We start from the raw sequence: 22,573 nt of genomic DNA on the forward strand, positions 1-22,573 counted from the left end.
GTGATTTCCTCCTCTTTCCAAAAAATTATCCAGTAAGCGTTTGAAAACTAGACTACGGGCAGTAAATTGCGTGACCAGTGCATGCGCCGAGTAATTTATACCGGCTTTTGGAGACAAGCGACAGCTGGAAATACGTCTGCTTTTGCAGGCTATGCATGGCCGTGACTGATCGACATTTTGGGCACTACTAGGTCACGCTACTCCGATTGGTAATTTAACACCTTTTATCTTGGTTTCATGAAATTGCTAACTCCCTCTCCCTTACAGCAAAATTCCAGAACGGGACAAGGATGAGAAATTGTTCCCTTAGAGCTTTTCTGTTATAGTCAAACCCTGGAAATCCACTTCTATCATTATCGTAAAACGAGTTAAGACTAAAATCGACTGTTAATATTCTCATTTCTTATTTATAAAAACACTCTTTATTCGTTTTGTACTGCCCATGTATGTACCATCCTACAACCGTTCCACACATATTAAAATATTATTTCTTACTATCAAAATAGCTCAGACGTAACTCGTCAGAAGTTTAGTTACAAAGTGATCTTCACTTGATCGAGTAAAATTCCGGACATCAGCAGCAGAGGAAATCTTAACGTAAAATCATCACATGAATTTAGGCAAGGTTATTAATTAATTCTTTTCCTCTCCGATTTTTTCAGTTGCAGCCATCTTGATGTTTGGACGCGGGAAATAGACAGTTTTCGAAACTGTTTGTAATCGTCAAAGCGTTTGTCCGGGACGTGCTCGGACAAAGAAGCTGACGGACAGTCCTGAACCAAATATGACGTTCTATAACTGCTTTCCGCGTCATGAAGCTCGGACCAAACGAGGATGAGAGTTGACGAGAGTTCAAACTTTCGCTCTCGTTTGGTCTGAAACTCTCATGCACTCTCATCGACTTTGAACGTGTTCAAATTTTTCATAACAGTCAATGATTGTTTTGTCTCGTTTGGCCCGAGTTAATGATAGTCGATGAGAGTTGAAGAAAATTCTCATGAGAGTCAACTCTCATCAACTCTTATCCTCGTTCAGCCTGGGCTTAAGTGTGCAAGATCGTGGTGAGGAAAACAAGGTTACGGGAAAATGGATTCCCCCCTTCCCCACTCCCTCTCCTCTGCTATGAGATGCCTGGTTAGAGCAGTATTCAATTATTGAAATTCAAATTGCTAATCACTCCAAAACGGGCTTTTTACAGGTTGGTGACCAGCTTTTGTGATCATATGAAACACTGTCTCAAATGAATCTCCCCTTTGTAGGCTGTCAGGGAGAGGTGAGTAGAGGAATTTTATCCACTGCCGCAGCGCAAACTTGGTACCAGTGGAGAGTCGTTCTTTGTTTTGCTCCCGTCCGTCTTCCCCCGTGCGGGGTAGGGACGACATTAGGTTTGATAATGGAAGGTTTTTCTCAACTGTGTGGGAATTTTCAATCACAATAGCTCTGTTAAAGAAAAACAAAAAAGAAGAATTAGTAGTTAGTTACACAGTAAAATTAAATTTGCTTCACAAAACAGCCGAGTGCCTCAGGACTGTAGCCGCGTCTTTGATAAGCGAGAGAAAACGATTTTTTTAGGAGAAATAGTTTTTTTTACGCAAAGGCTTGCGTAACAAGCAGGGACCAAAATTATTGTCCATGATGTAACGGGGTTTCCTTAGTAGACGGACGATAACTGACGGTGGTCTGAATTTTGTCTGCCGTGAGACCAAATAAACTGTATGTGATATGTGTGACTGTATGGTCTCTCGCGACAAGTGAATATCTACATGAATACAAAATGTGTGTGAGAATTTTATTGGCATGAAAAAAAAAAAAAAAAAAAAAAAAAATCAAAGTTAGTTTTCAGTTTTGTTTTTGCGGTTCTTTCTGTTGCTGCCGTTGTCGTACTGATGTGTGTTGTTGTTCCATTATCATTATCGCGCTGATTAGTTGTGAGTCATAGATTTTTAAAACGTGAATTAAAAAGTTGGTGAAGTTTTTTTTTTGGCCATGTTGCTGTGGTTGTTGTCTGATGTTTACTGTGGCGGAGCAGGGAGGCGTTTTGGTACCGAAAATTGTTTGTCAAGATATTTCGTCTCGTGAGTGAGTTGAAACATCTTCAAAACTTCCTTGGGAGTTTAGGTTCGGAAAAGTACGAAAAACGATCGCAAACGTCCGTATGTTCGAACAACAATCGGAGAATCTTCGCTCTAGAAACGGCTCAGAAAACAAAACGTTGCTTGAACGGGAAAAAGGTTGCTCCAAATATGACATTCATGGCAACCCCCCCCCCCCCCCCCCCCAAGTTCCAAAACGCTCCGCCGTCTCTGCTACAAACCGACCTGAAATATCTTTGTGGTACTTTTCTTGATTGTCCAAAGTCATCGCTGCGCGCTGCCTCGGTTGCAGTCGCCTCATCCAGCCATGTGGCTGCATCAACCTCTTTATGGTGCAGGTTGAGTCTTCCTTGCAGTGTGCGATGGTCTTCACGGGCTTGGGCTAAGAAGTACACGACGATATGGTGCCTAACGGGTAGACCCATTGACAGAATGGGTGGAAACACCGACTGAAAATCAATAAAAACAGTGATTATAAAGATGGGGCTGCTTCGAAGCTGCTGGATTTGAGTGAAAAAAAAAAAAACTCCAGGGGCCGTTGTGGAAACAAAACGATCGTATAATCAACACCAACACTAAGTGTTACATACACCCTCGATTTGATTACCTGTACTTAGATCAAGAAAATCAATTACATTGCAGAACGAAAACAAAGTCATTAAAACAAATCAACTGGGGTGTGTCAGTTAAATAGATTTCAATTGTAAAAAAAGATTACCCTTATGATTACCCTTATCCTAAGGGGGCGAGGAAGTGGGGGGGGGGGGGCGGTGGTGGAGAGGGTATACAAAATTGATGGGGGTGATTGGTGAAAACTTGCCCCCATTTCTTGGTCCCCTTTACGGTACAAGGGTAACTTTAACGGATTTTAACCCCGTTGTTTGAAGGTTTATTAGACAAGAAAAGAGTTCCCCTCTTTTTTTCACAAAGTGCATGCATAAGATCATTACAACACAGCCACGGATTATTTGTGTACCCACATTTTGTGGGTCGATTATATCACACGTGTAAAGGAGAACTTGACATTGTAGAGACTGACAATTGGGTATTTGGCACTGTAGGTGCTGTGTGTGATGATGCAAAGGCCAAAACGATAACAACTATCAAAAGTCAGAGCTGTGTGAAAGTTTAAGTTAATTTTCATTACCTCCCAAAGACCAAGTGGTGCGATGTTGAGGTTTCCCTCTGAAAATGTCAACCCAGTTTCTTCTGATAGCTCTCTTAGAAACGCTTGATGGAGCTGGAATGTCAAAGAAAGAATGTCACAAATTATCATAAGCATATCTCTGCAATCATTTTGACCAGTTTGTAGTTACTGCAGAGACTATGTACATTGTTAGTCATCCGTTTTAAGCATGTTTAACAACGAGGCCAGGCACACAAAAAGTTAGTGGTGTCAGTTTAAAAGAGCTAGGACTATTGTCAAGATTCACACTAAACAACAAGCAGGAAAAAAACACTTGTCTGAAAACATGAACGTGGGCTTCCACTTTCCCCCTCAATATTACCCTGTTATCGAGTTTACACAGTGTTTATTTCTGACCGTTAACCTTATCTTTTAAGCTAATAAGGCAATTGTTTTACACACACCGTTTCTCCAGGCTCTACATGGCCACCTGCAAAAAAAAAAAAAAATACGTACGGTAGCATAAATATGCATGTAAATCTTATTCATGTGAGTTTTGTAACCCCTTAATTTTAATAAATTGAGGTGAGGGGCTAATAAACTATAATTTATTATCTTCAAGGAAATTATTCGAGTAATTTAAAAGTGAATGTTAAGGGCACCCAAGAGAAAACAGTAGGATGCCATTTTATGTTTTGTTTTTTAATTGGTAAACTTCTTTGTTTTTTTCTTTCATAATTGCATTTTTAGGAAATCCTTTTATAATGCTTTCTACATTTCTATTTTTATCTCTGTAAGCTACTTATATATATAAGGTTTTTTGCATTCATCAAGGGAAATATCATTCATTATCATGAAGAAAGAAGAAGGACCTTATTGGCCAAGATTGCATAAAGAAGGAAAGAAGGTGAGGTTACATAACTAGATTCAGGTGTTAATTTTACCCCCAAGGCATTAAAAAAAACATGTTTTTAAAAAATGTTATCGTATTTTTTTAAATTTGCGGCTTTCATTATGGCAATTATTTAGAAATGCAGTGTAATAATGAACGGAAGGTGGGTAGGAAGTGAAGTTTTTTGTTTACTAAAGGTGGATAAAATGGAAAACACTGATTTCGGTCTTACATGGTAGGATTTGTGGGGTTGGGGGTTTGGGGGAAAAAAAACCCCCCCCCCCCCACAGTTTGGAGTCAGGGTTTTCTGAAGTGTAAGGGGATTTGGTTGTGAGGCTGGGCAGGGGTCCCAGTTGGGCAATACATGCTTCTTATTGAGCTTGTTAGTGAATTCAATGATTAATACATTTTTTTAATAAAAATAATGAGATTATCTGCTGCTGCTGCTCAACTCAAGGAAACCAATAAGTTAATTAGCTAACTAGCAATGTTTGGAAGATACTTGTACACTGTACTACATCCCTTTAATAAGTTTTTGTATCAAGGTTACCTGGAGGAACCCACACACATGGGAATGTCCGCATATGTTCTGCTCGCCGTGTCAGCAGCACATGGCCATCTGATGACTGAAGCAAGACCGCAACTGCTACCTTAACTCCGTGACACCTCTCTCCCTCTGGAATGTTGGCGATATCTGATGCTGTCAAAAAACGACAAGGACACCCAGTGGGATGCTGTCACAGGGAAAAATATGCAGCAATCAGAAAAGTACAGTACATGTAATAAAGATGTTTCATTGTTGATAAATTTCAGTAAAGGTAAATAAAAAAACCTTCATGTTCTTTTACAGCACAGTGCACAGGCACATTCAGAACTCATATAACCTATAGTAACTTGCATAACCCTAATTCAGTTGACTTTTACCCGCTTTGAACACATCAGAGATGAATTGTAACTCTAAGAAGAACAGTATTATAAATTTTCAGATTCAGCTGGTTTATTCTTGTACAGGAAATTTTAATTCTGAGCAACAAATGATACTGCAAGGACCTTGGGATCTGCATGTTCATCATAGGGAGGGTGGGGGGGATCTCATATTATGTTTCCTGGACAATGGAAAAATTGAAAGACTGTCTTGTCACCAGCAATTACTCTCTGACTGTAAGTCTACATTGGTTACAGAAAATTGGAAGCTATGAGACTATTTTAATGATCCTGATCCTGAGGGGGGCAGGGGGAGGGTGGGGTTATGGTGATCTTTGAGTGTATTACATGAACGTTGGAATATTTCAGGAACTACCTGTCTACTCAGTTTTAAAGAAAAAAAAAAAACAGTAAAAGCTGCCATCCTCCTTGCTTTAACACTGTGAAAATGTAAGTTAGTGTTCCCCTCAGGCTGGGGTGAAAATGTCAATTGGAGCTACATGTATGTGTATGCCCACAAATGAGATTGGATATATGTATGTTATGGATACTTTTATACATGTATGTGGGTACCTCTACCCTCCTTTCAACAACAATGAGAAAATCTGGGATGGGTGAGTGCTGTTGACAATGCACTTACCGAAGTCATGACATTAGTTTGTTTTATTGTTTTACCCTTCTAAAAGTGGACATTCCAGGGCCCAATTGTTCAAAGGATGGATAACGCTATCCAGTAGATAGAATTAAATCACTATCAAGTGAATAAATTTTAGTTAACAAAACAATTACTTTGCTATCCACTGGATAGCAGTTTAAGCCAATGGATAGCGTTATCTGCCCCTATTGAACAACTAGGCCCAGAACGTTCTATTAAATAATTAAATATCATCATCTCTGAAGAACAAAACCCAAGGCCATGCAGTCAAGATGGTCCATTTCTTACCGCAAGCTTGAGGCCTTGCTCAATTGGATAAATCTCTAGTCTCTCATTCTGGTATTTATACCCAACATCCATCCTGTTTTCTTTGCAGCCCATAACAGTTAAACAGCACTAATGGTAAAAAGTTAATAACAAAGATATAAGTCTATGGAACATATAAGCATTTAAAATTTATATAAAGGGGAAGCCATGAGCCAAGTTGCCCATACTTGCCAGAGCTTATCCCGGATTCTGTAGCATTAAGCGGCTAGGAATATTACAATCCCAACCCCTCCCCCCCCCCCCCCACCTGAATGGGATGCTAGTCCATTGCTGGGTAACCCTCCCCAAGCATTATGTCACCAGTACCCATTTATACACATGGGTGGAGAGAGGCGCTATGAGATTTAAGAGTCTTGGCCAAGAACACAACACAGTGACCCTGGCCAGGCCTTAAACCCGGACCGCTTGATCCGGTCTGACACACTAACCATTAGGCCACGACGCCTCCCAAATTTATCTAAAGCATGCATAATTGTGTTTACCTTTGCATCTTTACATCCTTCAGCTAAACCCCAACCAAATAATTTTATACAGTACATAATATGACATGCAGTGCACATACACTGTAACTGAATTTTGCAAAATGGAATGGAAACACTTGACAAAACTTCTTTGACTGATTCAATGGATAGGCAATGTGACATGTGAATTTGGTTAAAATTTGTGCGTGAATTAGGATCACCCCCCCCCCCCCCCCCTCCCTTGCTACCCTCTAAAAGACAGTTTAGTTTATTTGTATTTCCCTCAAATCGATTAATCGAAAGTTACGCAATCATTTAACTTAATGGAGCTCAATCGAAATAATCAAAAGGAACCAAGTGTTTGATTGCGTTCGATTGCTCCAGATTTCTGTGCAAGTTTGATTGCGTTCGATTACAGAACCCAATCGAACCCAATCATGGGCGATTAAAGTTCGATATTTGAGCTCGATTAATCGAACGTTCGATGTGGCTCGATTAGTCATGATAAGTTATAGCCTGTGGGGTGGGGATTCAGGCTAACTAGATCGAGGTCTGCAGGTCGCATTGTCGCACACCGATCAGTGCTTCATTCTGAGATAAACAATCATTAACTTACGATTGGTATTTTTGTTTTATTTTAAATTTAAAACTGCTAAACAGTAAGCTAATTAGCACTTAGATGTGCCGGTGTGCAATAAAGGCAGGTATTTACTGCTGTTTTGTTTACCTACTTTTTCGAATGATGCAGGAACTGCCCCTCCTCCTTGGGAATCTTTGCACAGAAACACTCTTGGATCACTTCTTCCAGACATTTTAGAGCTAAGTCGGCGACAAGAGCTCGAAAACCAAGCTGATAATCTCTGTACACAAACGTACATCCACGAGCAAAGCGCGGTTGCTAAGTTACGATCCTGATTTCTGGTTTCCAGAGCGAGTGTTTCGAATAATCGTATCGGCCATTAAATAGGGGGAGCTCTGGGAACGAGCTACAAGACATTCTCGTCCCCATAGCCCTTTCGTTTCTCTTAGCCGGCTGAGCCTTGGCACGAGAAAACGAAGGGCTCTGGGGACAGAGAATTTCCAGTCCTAGATTCTAGGACTTCCGGTCTTCATGTATGCAGTCATGACGTTTCAAAAGAATGTATGAGAGAGTCGTTATGTTTTTGACTTCCGTTTAGGAATTCTTTGTTCCAAACAGCCAATCAAAAAAATTCGAATTAATTCAAAAATCCTATGTCCCCAGAGCCCTCCGTTTTCTCGTGCCAAGCCGGCTAAGAGAAACGAAAGGGCTATGGGGACGAGAATGGCTACAAGATCGCTAAATAAAACAAAATCCATAGGCCAGAAAGAGTAAGGAAATTCTTTCGAATATATTTCGCAGACCATTTGTGCACAATTGTTTACGAACAAAAGGGTGTAAGTTGACGTAACCAACTTAAATTTAGTAAAAAAGGTGGTTGTTCTATTTTTAGAACTGCCATTGTGAAAAACGATACTTCCGCCATTAAAAATATCCCCGCTTTCATCATGTGAGTTGCTTGCATGTTACAGCTCTATCAGACACAAGGCTCGAAGCCGTGATTCAGTTTCATTCTTATCCTCACGTCACTATGACGATTGATTCACAGATTTTCACGGCAATTTTGATGTTAATTGCCTCGGCAAACATAACAGCAACAGGTATGGTTCCTTCTGTTTGTTATATTGTAAAACAGTTATAAATCCCGGGTATATAAAACCTTCGGAAACATAGAACACACCTTTTAGAAGCGGTTGTTCAGCCACTAAAGCCACTGACTGAACTATGTCACCAATTGTTCCTTGCAACAACCTAGCAGAATTGTAAGGCTGGAGTTACATTGCAATTTGCATTCAAGATTGATGGATTTTGTTAAACTACTAACAAGGGAAGTTCTTTTCTTTGCTATGATTAAAGCGGAGTGTTTCAGGCTATCGAAGAAAACGAAATAACCTATTGAATAAGCAAATGTTGTTTCCGTTTTGTTCAAAGTACGGTTCTTGCGTTTGGCCAGCTTATGTGCTCAAAATTTAATACTTGCTGAAAATGGACATATAGATCTGCTTTTATAGAAAGTTACTCGTGTTTTCGCCAGCTAATTTTGTAATGAGAAAGTAATGGCACTTGAATCATCGGTCATTAAATATTTATTCAAGGGTGAGTGACTGATCTGCCAGCAGAAGCACTGATCGAAATAAATTAGTATAATATTGGCAACGTTTTTGCTTTAGCGCTGGAGCCTGTTAGTCTACAATAACATCGTTTTCAGTAGACAAAAATAACTTGCTATAAATATAGCATCGGTCGTCGCCATTACATGTTTAAGGCAAACACGGAAGTACATCGGATGAATTTGTAAATGAAACTTTGGTAAAAAGACAACATGAACATGCGTAATAAAATTCAGTGGCGTCATTATGGGCTGTCAGTTCAAACTTACCGTCATGGAGTAACTATCCTTTATATTCTTCGTGTGTAAACTTGTAGTAAATACCGCTGTTCACTTTATCTATCGAGTTATAAAAAAATAAAAAATAAAAACTATTCACATAATCTTTACCCTTTTGTTTTTAGTACAACTACGGATGCTAAACGTTGTCAGACATTCTTTCACACTTTCAATTTTAATAACCAATAACACAACGTTTGATATCAAGCTGGAACCTTTTTTTTCAGTATTATCATCGATTGAATTTCCTCGAGCAACAGATCGTCCTTTGCTGTTGACAGAGAGAGCTTTTGTTTAAAATAATGGCGGACAAATTCCTCGGACACGAGAACAAATTCGTCAGCGTTTAGCACTAAAATCAACTGTCATGTGTATCTTTCAATTCGAGGTCTACCTGTTTCAGTCGTATTTTTTTCGTTGTCTAAGTGCATGGCATGGCCAGGATTAAAGTGGTGGCATATAAAAAATGCATATTATCTGCAAAGCAATGTTAAGTTACATGTTCTTTTCATATTGCCTGGCTACGTTACTTGTCATATAGTATCGTGCTTACAGGAGAGGGCCAGGCTTTCATTAAGTAACGACGTTGCGCTCCACCGAGCCAGGCCCAGTCTAAACACTCTATAAATTCTGTACGTATCATCTCTGTATATCACTCACAAGCTCAGTTCTATCTCAGGTGCTGACAACTCTAAACACAGAGAGGTTTATGTTTCAAAGACTGGAGATGACTCTGAAAGTTGTGGTCCACGCAGTACGCCTTGCAAGACCATAGGACAAGCCGTTCGTCAAGTGGACTGGAACGGGTACATTTACAATGATGGTAAAGATACTGAGAAAAACCCTTATGACTGCAAGCCCGCGATAAATAATAAGTCACATGTTGGAATCAAAGTTCAGAAAAGTTTGCACATGGTTGGTATGGAATACACACCACACATTTCCTGCTTTGGTGGACTGACATTTCTTTCCAACACAAAGGCACTGAAGATTGTTCTATCAGGCATCGTTTTTCGGCAAACACCTCTGAGTTTTCAAGGTTGTGATCTAGTTAAAATACTCAACTGTTCCTTTGTAAACTCGTCGACAGCTTTGACGGTTCGCATGGAAAACAACACAAGCATGCAACTTGATATTCAAAACTCCTCGCACTTTGAAAACAATACTTCATGTCTAGAAGTGTTCGTATTGAACAGCGTTGAAAATCGAGATCAGTTTCTTACTGTCGATGTCAGTGATACAAAATTTCAGAACAACGGGCTTCTACAGATCGGTTAGGAAGAGGAGCTATAACAATAAAAAACGAAGTAGGAAAAAATTCAAGCATCGCACATGTCCAAATATCGTGCTTCAAGATCGCATTCATAAACAACCGTGGGTACTTTATAAACCTTGACTTACCAACAGCTACTACGAGCGAAGAATACGTGGATATCAAGCTTATAAATAACACCCTTTCTCATTTGATAAGTTCATTTCGTAGAAGAACATACAGCCAAGTAAACAGTTTGTACACTTCTCGTGCAAGACAAACACGTGCTCAATTCAGCAACTTCAGATGTTCTCACAACCACTTATTGCGATGTATAAAGATTGTGTCTGATGAAGCCGTTGTAACAATTCGAAACTCTTCATTCGTTGGACAAACTATAACAAACGACAGAGGGGCAGCGGTGTTTCTAGAGTCAAAAGCAAGCGCGACCTTAGTTTTGATCAAGAGCAGGTTTCGACGAAATAAAGCAAAAGGAGGTGCGGCGATGTTTATTGAATGTAAAGACGGGATCTTAAAGCTTAATATTTCATTCGTTAATTTCACTGAATGCACCGCAAAATCGTACGGAAGCGCAATATCGGCTGGGAATCCCAAATGTCGTTCCCTCATGAAAGAACGGATCGAGGACAAACAAATTTACTGTAGACTTAAAAGAGGTCCAAGTACAGAAATCCTACGGAAAAAAGGTTGCCAGTGTCCACATCCTGCTGTATAATGGAAAGGTTACCATCAACAATTCTTCGTGGAGCAACAACCAAAATTCATCAACTTATGCTTTGATAGTGCAGAATACAGGTGGTAAAACTAACATCACAATTTCTGGATGTTCCTTTATGCGAGGAGGCACTGTTAGAGTTATGGCTACGAGTAAACATGCAACAGGAAGCGTTACCGTTGAAAACTGTATAACGTCTAATCAACCAAAAGGACTAAAAGTGAGCAGTTTAGTATCTGAGTCCAAAGTTCAAAATCAAGGTGATCAAAGTTGTATTTTACTCCATACTCGGCACTGGACTCGCAATATTTCCATCGACTTTGGCAGTATGATGAAATACCGGTTGAAATTTACATCTATAACTGCACATTTATCAATAATTCGTACGACATTCTGGTACATCGTAAGGCTACAACCGAAGTGAAGTTCACCATTAGGAATACCGATTTTAGCAGCAGAAAGAAAGAATTCAGAGGAAAATTTGGGATTTATTTTAGCGTAAATCAGTTAAGTAAAGTAAGTTCCTCAAACGCAGTTATCAAACTGGACAACATTTCATTTGATTCCCGACCTTCTAACAGTTTTCTTTTGCAGTTTCCTGGTAAAAAAACGTTTACAATACAACGATCGACATTTCGAAGTGGGACTTGCCTTTGTTGAAGACGTTTTTCGTCATGCCGATCTTTATACTATAGGAACCGGTGCCATATCAATACTTAACAACCCTGATAAACTCCAGAGGACGGGTTGTATTAGGAGGATTACAAATGAAGACATTCATTCTTTGTGGAATTACGACAGTGATGTGATATTTGAAGATGTTTTGTTCGAGGGAAGCGTGGGATTAACTGCTGGCGCTGTCTACATCAGCAATGGAAACGTGACGTTTAATAGATGCACGTTTCGCGACAATTTTGCAACCAAGCGTTCCGGCCATGTTTATTCAGCATACGGAACTGGCCGAGTTGTGTTTAAAGATTGCTTTTTCTCAACATCAATGGAGAAGATATCAGTAAATGACACAACTTTTGACAAATCCACATTTCCTGTATTCTGAAAGTGGAGGACCTATTCTGTTTCAAAACACATCAATGGTTTCGGACAACGCTGAAAGAGCGCGTTACGCCGTAGTTGACATTTCCAGTGGAGGATACGTTACTATCGACAATAGGACAACAATTGAATGCGGGCAAGGAAGCCAGCTGTTATTTGAAAATTACACCCACTTCGCGTATTCTGAGAAAAACTGCACCTCTTGTAGGATTAATGTAACAGTTTTAAAATATTCCTGTAGGCTATGCCCTCCTGGTTTTTACAGCCTTCAAAAAGGAGTTTCGCAAGGTTTGAATGTGAAGGGCTCGTTTAACTGTTCGCCTTGCCCCTATGGAGCCAACTGCATTGAGGACAACATAGCTTCGAAAGCAAATTTCTGGGGCTATCCAATTTCCAATAACCTGAGCTTCTATGCGTGTCCAGAACATTACTGTCAAAGTCCAGCTTCTAATTCAAAAGAGTACAACAGTTGTCATGGAAACAGAGCGGGTTTTCTCTGTGGAAAGTGTGCTCCAGGAGTATAGTGAAACTATGTTTTCTACTGAATGCCGCAAAAGTACTGAATGCAACAACCATATGCTATGGATAATAACAATCTTGTTGTCAACTGGATTTACCCTTTATCTTTTGAGTAAACCACCGATTTTGAGTTTGCTTGGAAGGCAAATTTTATGGTTTAGAAAAACGGAAAACGCCTGCGTCATACAAGACTTAGGTCACGCCTATCAACACTCGGACCGTGGGTACCTAAAAATTACATTTTATTTCTATCAAGCAGCCGAACTACTGATTGTCGGCTCCACGGAACATTTACTCCGAAAGATTCCGTTTATTTTCAGCGTGTTTGCTGCTTTTAATTTTCAAGTAAGAACTCTAAACAGAGCGATAGACTGCCCTCTTGCAGGACTTACTGCAGTTTCCAAGGCGTTGCTACTTTCTGTTACAGTTTTCCTCACAATGGCCGAAGTTGTAGTTATATACTGCCTGAACTTTGTTTTTAACAAGATACGACGAAAAGAAGGACCGTCTCTGATCCATTACATTGCTGTTTTCATAGAGTTACTGCTGTTAGGTTACGAGCGGCTTGCAGAGACGGCGCTCAAGCTCTTGCACTGTGTCCCTATTGGCTCCAAAAATCGGCTGTTTATCTATGGGGAAGTTCTTTGTTGGCAATGGTGGCAGTACATTCTACTTGCTTACATTGTAGTATTTGTGGTTCCTTTTATTATTGTACTTTATTGTGGTTCTTCCATGCTCTATAAAGCCTCCATTTCTGTGTGGGAGTTTCTTGGAGCTTGCATACTTCCACTGCCCTTCCTCATTTACTGGTTTTTGAAGAGGTTTCTGCAAAAAAGGGAAAACAATTCTGTGAACACACAGGCTAACAACAAAGATGTTTTAGAAATACTGCATGGTCCCTTTCGTAAACCAAACTCTGAAGATACAGGAACGCTCTACTGGGAGAGCATTTTGATTGGTCGACGGTTCGCACTGCTTGCTTGTCTTGCCTTCATTACAGACTCAATGTTCCGAATGGTTTGTATGACTATTGCCTGTGTTCTCATTTTACTCCATCACATACTGAAGAATCCTTATCACGATCCGATCGCCAACAAAGCTGAAACGTTCTCTCTCCTGACCTTAGTCATTATGGCAATTATTAACCTTACAAAAGCAACTCTCATCTCGTTTGGAACAAGCATTGATGGTCCAACCAAGCCTTATTTGGAAACTCTGGAGTGGGCAGAGGTCTGTGCTTTGGCGTTTGTCCCAACAATGCTGTCTATTTTTGTTGTTTTTGCCATTTTCTCTCAGATGGTACGATTACTTATTTCTCTGGCAATGAAAATATACTGTTGCTTGCAGTGGCATCCATATCGAATATCGTTTTATTTCGCAAGACATCAGGAAAGACCTCTTCTGGATATTTCCGAAGGAGACGGATCTTAATTGCTTATCAAGTGATGACACCATTTCATCAGTTAAAGATCGGTCTGTTTTTCTACACAACTAAGTATCAATTAGAGGGGCCAATTAGCACTGCAAAATATTTCTTTGTTATTAAGAACAGTGAATGGTATAAGCGAAAAGATAAAACGTTTTCAGGAATTGACAATGTTAGTTATACCAGATGCACAATGAGCATGTTAACAGCTCTTCTTGAAGAGGAGCTTCTAGTGCCTTTTCTATTCTGAGGCAATTAGGTTTTCCATTTTTAAGAGTTGTCCACTTGAAATTAATTAAGCCACTGTAGTGTTCAATGTCAAAATTTGATCTGGCAATAGCTATCTGAAAATTATCTATCCGTCTGGAGCCTCTTTTTTGTCTTCATCATTATATATTATATAAAGGGGGAGACCCTTAACTACATAATGGTTACTATGGATGGCTTCTAACTGTCATATCTTTGGCTCCCATAGTATCCTGGGTTTAGGTTTTGGCCATGTTTGTTTTATTGGAGGTTGCCGTCAATTTTTAGTAGTAATGACCGTATTTGGTAAGTCAAATGACCAGAACACAAAAACACTAAAAACTCACACAGCTTACATTTTTCTCTGTTGAAATCAAATCACAGGGTAGAGTGCATTAATAAAGAAAAAGTGTAGCATAGATTTGTTGAAATTTACATTATTATTAAAGCTGTGACGTCACAAAAATTTTATGACGCCATAGTTTTTTTAAGTAACGCGAATTCCAACAAATCCATGCTTCAGATTTTTATTCTAAATGCACCCTACCCTTGGTGTTGATTTCAACAAAAAAAAATGTAAACTGTGTGAGTTTTTAGGATTTTTGTGTTCTGGTCAAATAACTTACCAAATGTGTTCATGACAACCAAAAAGGAAGGAAATCTCCAAAACGAAAAAAATGACCAAAAACTTAACCCAGGATACTAAGGGAGCCCAAGATATGAAGGTTAGAAGCCATCGATAACTACTATTTTGTAGTTTAGTGTCTCCCTCCTTAAATATAATATGTGAATTATGATTGTAAACATCTTGCCAACAAAACCAGAGGACAGTTCTTAGAGAAGGGATTTTCCTGAATTTAAACGTATAGTGCGTGTTTAGTTGATTTAGCCAAAAAGCTTTGAAATTTATTTCAGTGCCATGAGTTATGGTGGAATAGTGTTAAGAAATGGTAGCAAAGCATGTCGCACATAGTGCAAATAACGCCAAGGTCTGATTTATGGCAGAGCCAGGCAAATCACACACGTGAATACAAAGAAACCTACTGTAAGCGGACACCCTTGGTCCCAGAAAAGGTGTCCACTTAGAAGAGGCGTCTGCTTATGGGAGGTTAAAATTGTAGTACTTGCATGTGACTGGGACCATGTCTAAGTGTCCGCCTACGGGATGTGTCCGACTTCTGGAGGTATCCGTTGGTGGAAGTTGAACGGTAGTATTTGAAAGGCGTGCATTAGCACGTGGTATATGTAGTGTGCTTTGTACAGTTTTACAGTCACGGGTATATAGTACTCTTGTTTCTATTTTGGTAAATTTTCTTGAAAATTGTATTTATGGCGAGCCGATAGGAGAGCCGTTTAAACGGTCACACAGATCGGGCACGATTATTTTATTCTACTTGTGAAATGAAAACAATAAATAGCATGCAAAGTATTGTTATGCGATTCGGTAGAGATCTGTATCAAAAGTTAACTAATACCTATTAGCTGAGCAGGAGTTTGTATCAAAAGCTAATTATATTGTTTGATTTGTATTGGGATTTAAAGTTGTGTACAGGTGATCTGAATACTGTGCTGGGATTGGTTTGCACCCTTATGAATGGTTAATGAATTTTACAAATATAAATAAGCGAGAAGCCGAACTTTTATTTGTTTGCGCAGTTCAGTTGATAGTAAGGTAGAAAATGCATGCTTTGTCCTTGATTAGAGAAAAATGCTTATTAGTCTGCATTGGTGCCATATCTCCAGTTTCAGTAGCATAAAGCGACTATGAACTACCTCTAGATGCGATGGTGGTCCCGAGTATTTATTTTTTCACCTGGGTGGAGAGACTGACACTGCGAGAGTATTGTCGATCCGGAGTCTTGCTCGAACTCGTTAATCATAAGGCCAACGCACCTCCCACTACATTTGTCTACGTTTCTTGCCCTTGATTGGCCGAGGCATGCAATCTTCAGGGGAATAGTTATCGCGCAAAAAAGGAATTAACTCACCTCGAGACTGAGGATATGATAAAACTATAAGGTAGGCTTTCTAAGAAGCAGATTATCAACTCGGCTATAACAATCAATAATTCAATGTTTATTTACCCCATGGCATCATCATTTACAGTAATCTATTTTAAATATATAATAAGCATAAGGAGCCGGGGCGAAGCTCATGTTCCATTTTTCAATGGTATCCATCGTTTTAGTCTTTCAAAGTCAGTTTTAATTTTACATCCAGTTTTTCATATGCAAAGCAGTTGTACTAAGGGACGAACCCTTATTTGTTTGGAGGGGGGAGAAAAATTTTTAAAAAAATTTTTTTGCAGGGGCGGGAAAAAAAAAAAAAAAAAAAAAGGGGGAAAAAAAAAAAAAAAAAAAATTTAAAAAAAAAAAATTTTAAAAAAAAAAAAAAAAAAAAAAAAAAATTTAAAAAAAAAAATTTTTTACCCCCCCCCCAAAAAAAAAAAAGGGCCCCCCCTAAATCAAAGGAGTCAATGAGCCACTCGTGAATGCGTTACCTAAGTTGCATAGTGTTTACACCATATCGATGGAAGGATGGGAGAATGGCTAAACTTCCCCACTATACTCGTTTATTATGCATTCACGAGTAAAAAGCGGCTGTTTGACTCCAGTTTCGTTTCTCTCTCTTAGATTGGCTGAACCAAGAAGATGAAGGATATTCACACACTCACTTCCCTTTGAAACTCTGTCTTGATTTCGTTTTGTAGGATTCGCCCTTTCGTTTATGCGTTATCAGGAAGTAATAAAACTTTAAACACCCACTCGGTCGTGGTAAAGTTGGTCTATTTATTTTACAACACCGGTTATATATTATATGATGCCGCAATACTTAATTACACACAACATCTTTAAATTTCCACACCTTGCAATTTCTTGTTTTTTTTTCTGTTTTTAATAAAAATTCTTCCTAGCAGTAGCTTTCAAAATAATTTAGAATATAGCCGCTGTATACGCGCGATGGAATTCTAGCGGGCATTATTTTTTATAGAACATACTGAAAACTATAGAAGCCCGGTACCCCGGATGTGCGAATTTTTGTCGAATTTCGCTGAACGACTTCACGACTTAGCCTCTATTCTCTTGTTTTGTTGTTTAAATGATGCTTTAAAGCAGCAAGTTTTTATCAGAAACGTTTTACCTGCTTAAATGGAAGTAAGACAGTGCCAAAGGAAGCGACAGATGAAGAAAGAATCGTTAAATTTGTTTTTTTCTTTGGAGTTGTATACGCCACTATTTTGCCGTGAACTGCCCGAAATTGATTGGAAATTATTTAGCAAAACAAGCCGGACTCTAGAAACGCTTTGAAGTAAGAAACCTTTTTTTAAGCCCCAATCTGAAGACAGAACACTCTACTTTTGTTCTTTTTAAATCGATAATAAGAGGCGAATTTAAAAACTTCGAGTAGGCTTAACCAAACTTGAATGCGTAAATTTATTTTAACTAGATTTGTCGGCTTTGTGAGAATCTTTTGGTAGTTAGAGAAAGGACTATATACATAGGAAATATGAATGAAATGGTATCTTGGTTTATTTATAAAGAAGCTGCCAAAGAAAAGAATAAACTAAACTTTCACTTTTACCAATGTTGCGTGCGTTTGTAAATGCCGTGAGCGGTCGCGAGTCTCAGTGTAAGTTCTGTGCTCTTTTAAATGTATATTCTAAACCCACTAGAAGATGGTTTTCCTATGTCCTATAAGAAAATAATCACTTTGAGGTCTAGAAAAGCAGCGACCCCGCCGACGGCCGGGCATCCACTAGCAGCTTATAGACCTCAAGCGTGCTTTTCTATAGAAATGGAAAACCATCTTCTAGTAGGTAATTATTAGCACTACCTATACAAGTTTGAACGATGGAAGGGCATAATAAAAAATAGGGTTGGTCGGCAGGTGTTCCTCTCAAACGTTCTCCAGTGCCAACCATTCAAGTCGATCCGCCAACTGCTTTGAATGATTTTAATTATGTTCCATAAAATATACCGGCGTAAAAATATAAAAATGTAAAATATACCGTCTCCCTTAGCTAAGCTGCTGACTTCGTTAACAAAGATGAGATTGATTGATTGATTGAAACCCTCAAGTATATTTTCTCATGCCGCAGTACTGACTGAAAAGTTTTCCGTTAAAAATGGTGTAAAATAAATGGTGTAATTTAGGAATAATACCCTTGGCCTCCATTTTGACGGTTTGTGCTCCTAGTAAAATGCTGGTTATGACCATGAGTTAAAGCAGAAGAAAATATCGAAAGAATTGAAAAAGTACATGCCCACTTTAGACATATTCAGGGGGGGGGGGGGGCTTAGTTCGGAAGCCGTTATTAACGCTTTTCCCTTTTCCTGTTGAATCCATTTCTTGCCTTTGTTTTAACGGTTTGTTTTAAAAGGATTCCCCAATCAATCAAAACAAGGAAGTCGTTAAGTACGTCCAAGGCCTCACATAACTCAAACATGAGTTTAATGGTTCATTTTTCTTTAGTTACTTGAACTTAACTGGTTTATTTAAATATTACAACAAAGTAATACATTCACCAAAACGAAAGGTTTACGATTAATGATATAATAATTCTGTGCTGTATTTTTTTTTTTTTGACCAAAGGAACTAATGACAATATATAAATTTAATCGTGGGGCACATAGAATACCGCCAGACAAGTTCATTTATTCGATCTATAAAAAAGAGCTAGTAAATTCAAGAAAACTTATTCTGATAATTTTAACGTGACACCTTTGTAGTTAGCTCGTGCATTTGTTCAAAAACGAGAAGAAAAAACACATGGTGAAATACTTATCTCCAATCGAAAATGTTTTCCGTCGCTGTCAGAAACGTCTCAAGGGAACTGTGCTCTTTTCTTTTCCTGGAAGTAATTTAATACAAAAAATATTTAACAATCAAAGATCATCTAAAACCCTAGGCTAGGCTAAGCTTTGGCCTATTCTTTAAGGCGTGGGATAAATAAAAATATAATAATAGCTAACAGGTATTTACAAGGCTGGCAAGTGTACAGACAGTATTTTTTGTCGTGACTTTTGCAAGTGTAATGTTTTCATAAACATAATGAAAAACAGGTGAAATGCGCTCAGATTACTGATTTTGGAGGAAACGGTTTAATTCATTTGTTATTTAGATTGCCGACTGAATGTTGAAATGTTTAAGAGAAGACAAAACTTCCTGATAACTTGAACGGAACTAGCGCAACAAACAGAATAGACACGAAAATAGCATTGCAAATCAAGTTGCCGGATGCGTTGCGATCACTTGGTTGAAACGCTTACCAACAGATATGAGAAACATTCGGACACAATGCAACAACCCGCTTTTTGACAAAACAAAACGGTACCAGCTATAGTTTAATAAGGTTATAGGCCTCGAGGCAGTGGTTAAAAAGCATGCATGAAGGACGTCTCGGCCTCGCAAACTGGAACCCGATCTTCGTGAGCACGGAGCTTTTGGTCTGCCTTTTTGGAATCCCATTAAATGGAATTGTGATTTTTACAATTTATAAAAATATATGTCGTCGCACCTCAGCCCCGACCTATCTTACCCTCAGTATCGCGGTGAGTGATTTCCTTTCTTGTGCGATAGCTATTCCACTGTCGATCGCAAGGCATTTCCAAAAGGAATGGCCGTTTGGCATGGCTGGGTGCAAGGCTCATGCCTTCTTGATATTCCTACTCGCCCTCGTCTCCATCACACACTTGGCCGCCATTTCAGCGGGGAAGTACTTGACAATAACAAGATCTCTAACAAGAGATTCTTATTTTAACAAGGGAAATGTGCTGTTGATAGGCTTGTCCTCTTGGATTTACTCGTTTGGCTTCAGCGTGGCACCTTTGTTAGGATGGTCGAGATATGGCCCAGAAGGAACAAATATAACATGCTCAGTCAAATGGGATTCATCTCTTCCAAGCGATCAGGCATACTTTGGAGTTGTAATCTTCACTGGATATTTCCTACCCTTGGCAGTGATCACGTTTTGCTATTACAAGATCCATCAAGTTTTCAAACAGATCGTTGTTAACACTTCCCGAGGAGGTCGTCTCGCAATGACTGCGACACAAGCTCTTTTGAGGAAACGTCGTAAATCTGCCATGTACTTTTTAACTATCATAGCTGGATTTCTACTCCCGTGGTCACCTTACGCTATAGTGTCCTTCCTTTTAGTTCTAGGACGAAAGGTTAATCCTGTAGCTACCACTGCATGTAGTGTCTTTGCCAAGATTTCGTTTTTCCTTAAACCAATGTTGTATGCCATTTGTAAAGGCAAGTTTCGACGGCGCTTCGTTCTGTTAGTTCCTTTAGCGAAACAGAACAGAGTCGTAAGACCAGCTGTTTTACCTTCTGTTTCGCGAACATTGGCTCATTGAACAGCATGCATCAACTTCTGCTGGGATTCAACTTGGCAGTGTCTCAATACATACTTGGACTAATGGCCGTAAGCTGTTTACGCGAAAGTATAAAAAAGACTGTGTAAACATGACGCACAATCTTAAAAATCATGTCAAATCATTTAGTTCGCAATGTTGATAGTATAAATCCCGCTGTAATACCCTACAAATGGACAAAAATAATGAAGTGATTTCAATAGAGGGATTTAAGATCATTGTGAACAACGCTACTGGTACAGGAAGGATTTTTGATTTTCCAACGTCTAGCGAAAGCTGTTCCGTGTCATTAGCCATTTTGTAAGGTTTTCCGTTCCAATTGCCTTACAATATGTATTTTCATTCACCATTTCGACGAGATGTATAAACATCCTAAGGTTTAAAAGGGATCAAAATATAAATTTCTATCAAAGGAGGAATGGAAAAGTTGAAACTGTCAATTTGGGTAGCCGATATTTTTTCTCCAAGTAAATGAAATGATATTAGCGGCCTGCAGCTGTTAGCAATTTATAAGCAATTGTAATATTTAATAGCATGAAAAAACTGCAAAAATAAAAATCAATTCTGCATGACGACCTAAGCCATACCGATCAATTGAACGTTGAAGGCCTAAGACATTTGGAGCAGCAATGCAAAACAGTGGACTAGTATGAAACTACGACTGAAAATGAGCTACTCGGATATATTTTAAAGGCATTCTTTAAAACGTATTTGATACAATACCAATCCATTGCAAATGTGTTCCCAGAAAGGGTTATCCAACACGTACAATGACGTACACGCATTAGCTAGTGTTTTTCACTTCGGGGTGAGATAACATGACGGGTATGTGAGAATTGTTCTTTGGATGACAATAAAAACGTGATTCAAATTTTCTTGAACACACTGAGTAGTCGTTCGACTAAATGCAGTGTCCGTTTTCCTGTCCACAGTCGCCAGTCGAATTCGAATTGGGACTTACGCTATCGCAAAATTTTACAAACATGTATTTATTATCACTGACTTGATATAATTTACAAAGTAAACGGGGCGCTTACCTTTCACTCAGTTCGGTTTGGAATCGCAACAATTTCAGCATATGTCGCTAGCCACGAAATACAACTAAAATCTTTTATTTCTGATTTAACCTTAATTTCATTTAATTTACTACTATATCAACTTGGAATTGAAATTGAGATGAAAAATTGTCTGCACTTTTTCGGAACCTATTTAAAAAAAATGCTTTGTGACAACAACGATTTTAAAAATTGCAAAAAAAAAAGGCCGATGTCATTAAAGCCGAATACAACATATAATAGAATCCTCGGAGTATTAACTGAAAGTTTTTCGAGGTTTTAAAAAGAGAATGTGCTGTTGCATTCAGGTCGGGATTCCGGTGAAAAATACATCAGAAAATTTATTAAGTTCTCTCTCAGAATTTCAGAAAATAAACAAACTTATGTGTACCGTATTCTAGAAGTTTCGGAGCGCCATGTGAATTCAGTTTTGCGCACAAACTTAAGTGAATCTATAAAGTAACCTTATAATGCCTTGTTATATTTTTTTCCTATGTTTGGTTTTCTTTTTTTCGAGTTAAAAGCTGAAAGCAAAATGCAAACAGGAGCGAGAATGGCAGATTGCTGTTAATTTTTTTTTCTTAATCATGAAATGCTCTAATGATGAATGCAAAAAAAAAAAAAAAGACTCAGCAACAGTCTGACATTGCGTTTGCGTTTCCTTGTTGATTTATTCTAAATTTTATTTAATTTTTCTTTAAAATGGAAAATTTTAAACATGTTGACGACGTGTGGTCGACTAACAAAAATATTTAACTTCTTACTAATTGGCTTAAAATAACTACTTTATCAGGACGTTGTGAGAACAATATTCATTTTACGACTGTCTGGCTGGAGCTATCTCATAACGAACGATCAGCATTTTAACAGACAGAATAATTCTTTATCATGATTAGTATATTCGAACCAGTAACTGAAAAACGGCTTAAATCTAACTTCTAGCAGACACTGATGTACAGT

The 22,573-nt window shown here is 38.7% G+C and overlaps 3 protein-coding genes across 3 annotated transcripts; 2 read left to right on the top strand and 1 right to left on the bottom strand.

Moving 5' to 3' along the window:
• Nucleotides 1-399: 399 nt before the first annotated feature.
• On the bottom strand, nucleotides 400-7,787 carry LOC144654374 (m7GpppN-mRNA hydrolase NUDT17-like). The gene is made up of 7 exons (XM_078514506.1): nucleotides 7,210-7,787; nucleotides 5,979-6,086; nucleotides 4,662-4,845; nucleotides 3,684-3,709; nucleotides 3,241-3,333; nucleotides 2,319-2,542; nucleotides 400-1,440 (listed from the first exon to the last, which is right to left on the bottom strand). The coding sequence occupies exons 1-7, from the start codon at nucleotides 7,354-7,356 to the stop codon at nucleotides 1,170-1,172; spliced, it is 1,053 nt and encodes a 350-aa protein (XP_078370632.1). The 5' UTR covers nucleotides 7,357-7,787; the 3' UTR covers nucleotides 400-1,169.
• Nucleotides 7,788-8,088: 301 nt separating this feature from the next.
• LOC144655095 (uncharacterized) lies at nucleotides 8,089-10,224 on the top strand. The gene is made up of 2 exons (XM_078515311.1): nucleotides 8,089-8,158; nucleotides 9,626-10,224. The coding sequence occupies exons 1-2, from the start codon at nucleotides 8,089-8,091 to the stop codon at nucleotides 10,222-10,224; spliced, it is 669 nt and encodes a 222-aa protein (XP_078371437.1).
• An 8,701-nt stretch (nucleotides 10,225-18,925) lies between these two features.
• Nucleotides 18,926-21,119, top strand: LOC144654385 (melanopsin-B-like). The gene has a single exon (XM_078514526.1). It carries the CDS (start codon nucleotides 19,563-19,565, stop codon nucleotides 20,538-20,540), a length of 978 nt encoding a protein of 325 aa, XP_078370652.1. The 5' UTR covers nucleotides 18,926-19,562; the 3' UTR covers nucleotides 20,541-21,119.
• Nucleotides 21,120-22,573: the final 1,454 nt, after the last annotated feature.

The sequence above is a fragment of the Oculina patagonica genome, chromosome 5 (genome assembly GCF_052425735.1).
Source record: "Oculina patagonica isolate OP01 chromosome 5, crgOcupat, whole genome shotgun sequence".
NCBI classification, from domain to species: domain Eukaryota; kingdom Metazoa; phylum Cnidaria; class Anthozoa; order Scleractinia; family Oculinidae; genus Oculina; species Oculina patagonica.